Source organism: Parus major, chromosome 1A (genome assembly GCF_001522545.3).
Source record: "Parus major isolate Abel chromosome 1A, Parus_major1.1, whole genome shotgun sequence".
Taxonomy (NCBI): Eukaryota; Metazoa; Chordata; class Aves; order Passeriformes; family Paridae; genus Parus; species Parus major.
Genome location: NC_031773.1, coordinates 68,615,132 through 68,622,885, shown reverse-complemented (window position 1 = coordinate 68,622,885; position 7,754 = coordinate 68,615,132). Strand labels below are relative to the sequence as shown.

The following is a 7,754-nucleotide window of genomic DNA, read 5'->3' as shown; positions in this document are numbered from 1 at the left end:
ATATATATATATATATAAAATATTAAATTATATATTAAATATAGAGGTGTTTGAAGATGATGCCATCCTGCCCCTCCCATCCCCAGGAAGAGCAGGCTGATCCCTGCCATTCCCACCCCTGGGGCTTGGCTGCTGTTTTCCAGGCCCTGGGATCCTTTCCTTGCTGCCTCTGAGCTGAGCCAGGGTGGGGATCCAGTAGAAACCCCCAAGGCTCTTCTGAAAATAATTTGGGTTTTTTTCTTAAATATTTGCATTTGTCCCTGCTGAACTCCACCCTATTTTAAAGAGTTTTTCTTCAATTCGTGGAGTTAATTGTAAATTCAGATCCAGCCCTTCAGTGTGTTTGCTTTACCTCCCAGCTTCAGTTACCTGCTTGTTTAATGGCACTATTCACTGTTTAATCATCCAGATCATTAATTGAGCAGAATCAAAACATGGAACAGACTCAGCCCCAGGGCAGGTGATTGGGTTCCTCCCTGTGCCACATCCTGCAGCTCAGCTGGACACAATCCTGGCTGCTCTCAGCCATCCACTGCTCCCATACCCCTGATACAGCTCCTTCCTTGTTGGATGGCCCTGGAGTTCCTCTCAAACTATCAGACAACACCTCACAAAGCTATTAATCAAACCAGGAGATTTTATTGCTTGGATATTATATTATATTATATTATAATATATTATAGATTAATATATAGATTGGACCCTACTGCTTGCACCTTGCCTGTGAATTCTGTTGCTCAGCTCTGCAAGGAACTGCTTTTCTTTGCTGCAATTTATTCATGACAGGTCCATGTCTCTCTCTTTTTTTCTACTTATCCTGAAAAAAGTATAAAGCACTTGCTGGTGCTTGTTTATTTTGCTTATTCCAATTCTTCTTTTCCTTTTTTTTGAAACTGAAATTAGTCTGGATGTAAATTTGCCCCCTTTTACTTTTTCACTCATCTGTTTATTTATTTATTTATATTTTTATATCTTTATTTCCTTCTATTTATTTTTTATTATAAACTGGGTATGCTGTAAATATAATATAATATAATATAATATAATATAATAATATAATATAATATAATATAATATAATATAATATAATATTTATATAATATCTAATATATATTATATATATTATATAATATAATTTATATCATAAACAATTATTAACTATTTTATAATAATTATTATTATAATAATAATTATTATAATAAAAGTTATTATAGATTATTATTATAAGAGTTATTATGAACTATTTTATATTTTTATTAGAGCTCTATATTATATATGATTATATATAATATAATATATTAAATATGTATTATATATATTATAGTCATTATAAACTATTTAATATTTTTATTAGAGCTCTATATTATATATTTTATAGATATAATATTAATTATATTACATTACATTACATTATGTTACATTATGTTATTATTATATTACATTATATTGTGCTATTTTATATATTAAATATGTTTTATTCTATTCTATTGTATTCTATTCAATTCTATTGTATTCTATTGTATTCTATTCTATTCTATTTATTCTATTTATTCTATATATTATATTATATTATATTATATTATATTATATTATATTATATTATATTATATTATATTTATTATATTAATATTTCATATTTATATTATAAACGAAATTTATATTAAAATATCAATATTTTATATTTATAAACTGGGGATTCCACTTACCATTTCTCTTGCTCTTTTTCTACTTATCCTGCAGAAAGTAAAAAGCACTTGCTGTTGCTTGTTTATTTTACTTATTCCAATTTTTCTTTTTCTTTTTTGTAAAACTGAAGTTAGTCTGGATGTAAATTTGCCCTCCTTCTACTTTTTATTTTTTATTATAAAATTATATATCTATTATAAACTGGGGATTTCACTTATCATTTCTGAGTCCTCTGAGATCTCTCCTGTCTTCCATCAGCTCAAACCAGCAGCCAACAGCTTTGAGGTTACTTCAGAAAGTGCTTAAAATATTCTATTATCCTAAATAATATTTAACTTATCTTTAACATTCTAGGGTGCAGTACCAAGGTCACTGAAAGTATGGGAAATATCCAAATATTTCCTTCCCTTTTACAGTTGGAAACGATACCTGGTTTGGTTTGGGCTTTATTTGTGCTAATCATCAGCTCTTGATGGATATTTTGGGGCTTTTTTGAGTAAAAACTGATGCAAAAATATCATGTAATACCTAATCCTTCTTGGAATAATGCATCAAGTGCTCTCCTTTTTCCATTGGTTTAGGGATCAATGTTTTCCACGTTGTTCCTCATTAACAGATGAAGAATACACTCTCATACACTGATTTTTTTGTGTGTATGTTCCTCATGCTTCTGATTTTGACAGCTCTCACTGCAATATTTTATAGCATTTTCCCCATTTCCCTGCTCCCTGTTTGCTTTTTCCCCATTTCCCTGCTCCTTGTTTGCTTTTTCCCCATTTCCCTGCTCCCTGTTTGCTTTTTCCCCATTCTGTGAGCAGTTAAAGCACTGAGTTAACCAATCTCATCTTTCATCTTTTCATCTCCTCTGCTTTGGGGGAAAACACGGCTCTGCTGCACTTTCAAGGGCTGCAATTTTAAGATTCTGCTGCTTTTAAAGTGGTAGGGGGAAAAATAAAGCAAATAATGACACTCCACATCAGGTTTGGTGTATTTTTCATTTAAATAATTGATCTAAGCAGAACTTTCTCTAAAATAAACTAGATGAAGTCAAAACTTGTCCATGCCTTGTGCCAAATGGTCACTGCAGAGATGCTTTTTTGAGAGGGTTAATAGGTGGCATGACAGATAGCATTAAAATTCAAATACCACTTTAAATGGTCATCACTGTGGATTTTAACAGAGTTTCTGGTGAGGTTTTGGTGATTTAGTTGTCAGCTTTCAGCATTTGTGTAACATATTTAATTTCCTGTTGGAGAGCAACCTTACCTGTTACTTCAGTGACTGAACCCTGATTTGTGTTTCTGTTGTTTCTGTATCTATTTCAGTTCTGAAATCTTGCATTTTTATTTTATTTTTTCAGGAGAGAAAGCCTTTTCCAAAAGACTTTGTGATCTGACTTGGTGGCACATTTTCTGTTTAATTATATTCAGATGCTTAAATTCATGATCTGTAGCACAGAAGGGCTTGAGAGAGCAGAATTTGGTTCACCAGCTGGGCACAAGAACACAAATTCTTGCTGAAGGGTGGTGGGGATTAGCAGGGTGATGATGCTGTGGATCACAGTGCTTAGTGACTTATATATTGCTTTTTGGGTGGGGGCTCAATCTCCATTTCCTAGTTCTGGGCAACATCCAGCTTAATAATGGTGGATTTGGGAGCATGAAAATGTATTTGTAGCTGGGAAATTGAGTGGAGTATTTCACTGCTACGCTGCAAAAAGGGGAAAAAATCCCAAATGCAGTAACAGCAGCTCTCAGGTTGCAGAAAAGTTTTGTGGTGGGGGAGAAATGAGTGCTGTAGGTGAAATTCCAGCACTGTGTCTCACCAGTTCAAGAGGAATTGTGTTCTCCTTGCTGCCCAGGAATTAACCCTGAGCATTTAGATTATAGGGTGGAATTTCTTTCTCCCTGAAACTTTGGCTGTGCTGAAAATATTTTCCTGGGATCTTCATTCTTTTATTTCAGCTACTCCTATAAAGCACCTCCAGAACAAGTCATTTGTCACTGCCATTAATCATTTACTACAGATCCTGTCTGCAGCCTCTGAGCTTCATAAAACAGACAGATCCTTGTCAGTAATCAATATTTGTAATATTTGTTAATATAAGTCTGTCGTTACTGACTCATCATTCGAGATTAATTTGAGACAAAGCACTTTGTTATGGGACTGCTGATCACATTAGAAGCAAAACCAATAAAAACACTGAAAGCTGGATCCCTAACTTTGCTGGCACATTAAAATCAAAATGCATGGGCTTGGATCCTCATGTGGAACCTAACTATTAAGAAATAATAATGATGAAGCTTGACACATTCCCAAATTGCAGAAAAGTCTTCATTAAGGAGCAGCAGCTGTTTATTTGAAGGAGCACATGGTCCAGTCAGCATGATAAGAACACTGTGGAGAGGGATCAGCAAGTTTGCTTTTACTGGAAAACACACATCTTTCTTCTCCCCTCTAATGGGTCAGTATTAAAGAAGAGCTGGAGTTGGAGAATAATTAGTGATTTTCCATTTATTTTTCCTTTCCAGCATGCCTCAGGCTAGGGAGGTCAAATAGATGCTAAGAGAAAAAACTGCATCTGGAACTAGTCTGAAAATAAATACGTATCCCATGAGTAGTGCTGTGTACAATTTGCTTAGCCTTGGAAAACTAAGTTTGTCTGCCACTTGATTGCCTGCTTCATCGAGGAAATCTGCTTAGCCTGTAGGATTCTGAAAGCTCTTTTTCTTCATCTTCAAAATGTGAGGGATGTGAATTAACCATTTCCCATTCCTTGTTTCTTTCAGCTTTCCCTTTCACATGCCAGAGTCACATTACTCATCAGCTTCCTTTGGCTGGTTTGCAGCAAGGAGGTTTTTCAGTGAGCACAGACAAGCTCTGGATTTCCCTGCTCTGTAATGAGACTCCAACAGCCTGAAAATCTTATGGCAATGACATGAAATAACATCTGACTCTATCATGTCCTTCCTTGCGAGTCAGTGAGATGAATTTACAAATGTTGGATGCTTTCTAGGTAGAGGCATATCCTGTTGCACTCTGTGCGTCGATGTAATTGTATTTATTCCACCTGCTTTAATTCATTTGTAGTGCAGTCAGTGCCGTCACACCTTGGCACTGCACATCCAGCTATGAAATATGCATCTTGAGTAATTATTTCCATTCAAGAAGAGCTTGCCAAGTCCCTGGTTTTAAATGCCTTTCATCTGATATTGCAAATGAAACAGCTTTAAAAGTGGTTTTCCCTTTGCTTTGTCTAACAGTCCACAGGAGCCCACCTCTCCTCTTTACTAACACCACATTTCTACACTGATCTAAGGTGGAACTTGCTCAGCAGGAGGCTTTGAGCTTGCTTGGAAATAGGTGATGTGACTCCTGGACTTGGGTTTCCACTCTCTGCTCCCTGCATCTGCTGCTCAGGTGTAAATGGGAGCTCCAGATGTGAATGGGAGCTCCAGATGTGAATGGGAGCTCCAGATGTAAATGGGAGCTCCAGATGTGAATGGGAGCTCAGATATAATGGATGCTCAGGTGTAAAGGGAAGCTCAGATATAATGGAAGCTCAGATATGATGGAAGATCCAGATGTAAATGGAAGCTCAGGTGTAAATGGAAGCTCCAGATCTAAATGGAAGCTCAGATATAATAGAAGCTCCAAATGTAAATGGAAACTCCAGATGTAAATGGGAGCTCAGGTGTAAATGGAAGCTCCAGATGTAATGGAAACTCCAGATGTAAATGGAAGCTCAGATATAATGGAAGCTCAGGTGTAAAGGGAAGCTCAGATATAAATGGAAGCTCAGATATGATGGAAACTCCAGATGTAAATGGAAGCTCAGATATAATGAAAGCTCAGGTACAATGGAAGCTCCAGATGTAAATGGAAGTTCAGATATAATGGAATGTCCAGATGTAAATGGAATGTCCAGGTGTAAATGGAATCTCCAGATGTAAATGGAAGCTCAGAAGCACCAGTCTCAAGACTGGGCAGGGTTTTGAAGCTGACCTGGGGAGGAATAAGATCTGTAGACCCCTCAGGCCTCCCTTTACCTGTAGCTCAGATTATGGGCCCCAGGGAAACTCACAAGTCCACAACAAATTAAATAGTTACAACAAATTAAATAGTCTCTTAAATACGATACAGGACATAATCGAGGCGTTCTTAATCAAGGTTTGCTGTCTTGACTTTGTGTAGATTCTATGTTGCATTTTTTTAACAGGGCTTGTATTTCCTTCTGTAAAGTGTCTGGGATAAAACTCAGTTTATCTTTCACAAGCTCTTGCAGATCTCAGCTGAATCATAGTCCAGAGAGTAAAGAAATCTGTCCCAAAATTTCAGAATTCTCTCAAAGTGATCAAGGTTTTAATTTGGGTCACAGAAAAGCCTCATTGAAGAGGCACAGGTGGCTTAGCTGCCCTTACTGAAACACTGCAACAACTGCATTAGCTTGAAAGAGTGACTTTATTATTTTTAAAACTGCTAAGACCTTCTCAATATCAGCCACGTGTCACCTGATGTGTATATTCCATTTTTATGATTAGGCAAATCCAAATACTTCCTCACTTTGGGCTAAAGAAGCTGCAAAACTCTTGGGTTTAGCATTCTTATTAATTCAATTGATAATAATTTAATGCTTTTAAAATAGATTTCTGCGTTGCTTCTGTAGTTCATCCATCATTTTATCAGGATATGGAATTAGTTCCAATTTCTAAACATTCCAAACAGTTCCAAACTCTCTGCACAGGAGCACAGAGAGCACAAAAGCCACGAGCTGTGCCTTTGTGTGCTGCTTTCTGCTCCACTGTACCTCCTATAGAATGGAAGTTCTTAGGTTCAGTAGGTTCCTAGACCTAGACATAAGTGCTGCTTGTGGGAGAATTCAGCCCACTGCTAAAATTTCACCTTGCCTTGAGGTAATCTGGAAGAAACATGAAGATTTTTATGATAGGACTTGACAATTTCATTTGTGTCCTTTGCCACGTACCAGACAGAGCAGCGCTGCATGTCTGAGTGAGAAGGGCATGAGGAGTAGCCTCACCCTCTGAACTTTCAAGCAGTCCAGCTTGCAAAATGTGTGGGTAAAAGAGAAAAAGTTTATTTTCTCTGAATCTCTGGAGACTGCATTGATGGGAGGTGCCTCTAATGGCCCAGCACCTCCAGTGTTGTTGGGAGTCTCTTGAGAGAAAAAAGCTTGCATTTATATTCATAATGAAGAATTTGAATTACCTACACTACCTTCCACTGAAGGTTTCTAAAAAGCACTAGATTTAAATAAAAATAAAGCCCAGATTCCTCTGTTTCATTTCATTTTTAACTCCATTCTTAACAGGTTCCAACTATGGGAGTCCCCGTCCGGCTCACGCCAACATGAACGCCAACGCGGCGGCGGGGCTGGCCCCGGAGCACATCCCCACGCCGGGGGCAGCCCTGTCCTGGCAGGCTGCCATCGATGCTGCCAGGCAGGCCAAGCTGATGGGCAGTGCTGGCAACGCCACCATTTCCACGGCCAGCTCCACGCAGAGGAAGAGGCAGCAGTACGGCAAGCAGAAGAAGCAGGGCAGCACCACGGCCACGCGCCCGCCGCGCGCGCTGCTGTGCCTGACGCTGAAGAATCCCATCCGGAGAGCGTGCATCAGCATCGTCGAATGGAAATATCCTTTGGTGCTCCTCCTGCTCTGCCTGGAGCGGGGTGGAGGGGTGGGTTTGCCAAGTGGAGTTGTTTGGATGAGTTCATGGGATTCAAACCAACGCCCACAAAGAGGAAGGGAATCGATGCCTGAGGTTGAAAGGCACCACTGGGGCGCTTCAAAGTCCACAAATAATTTTTGGTGTCTTAATTGAGGTGGTTTATGCTGAAGTGGGGCACGCCAGGAAAGGATTAGAGCTGAAAGCTGAACTCTACCCCTCTGTGAGGAACCACTGGAGGGTTGGGTGATAAAGCTCAAGTGGTTGAGTTCTGCTCTTTGGAAAAGGTGTGGCCCAGGCTGAAATAAATTCATGGGAGATATTCAAAGTGTCTGGGGTCAGAACTGACCTGGCTTTATGGGTATAGATATGGATATCTATCT

At 38.4% G+C, this 7,754-nt stretch overlaps 1 protein-coding gene across 14 annotated transcripts in view; it reads left to right on the top strand.

The window, feature by feature from the left end:
* The window catches only part of CACNA1C (calcium voltage-gated channel subunit alpha1 C), a 435,290-nt gene that overhangs the window by 20,057 nt on the left and 407,479 nt on the right, over positions 1-7,754 (top strand). For all 14 annotated transcript variants that reach the window (XM_033514757.1, XM_033514754.1, XM_033514753.1 and 11 more), the window contains exon 2: positions 7,016-7,337. In XM_033514757.1, coding sequence (XP_033370648.1) covers positions 7,016-7,337 — 322 coding nt within the window. The remainder of the gene's footprint in view (positions 1-7,015; positions 7,338-7,754) is intronic.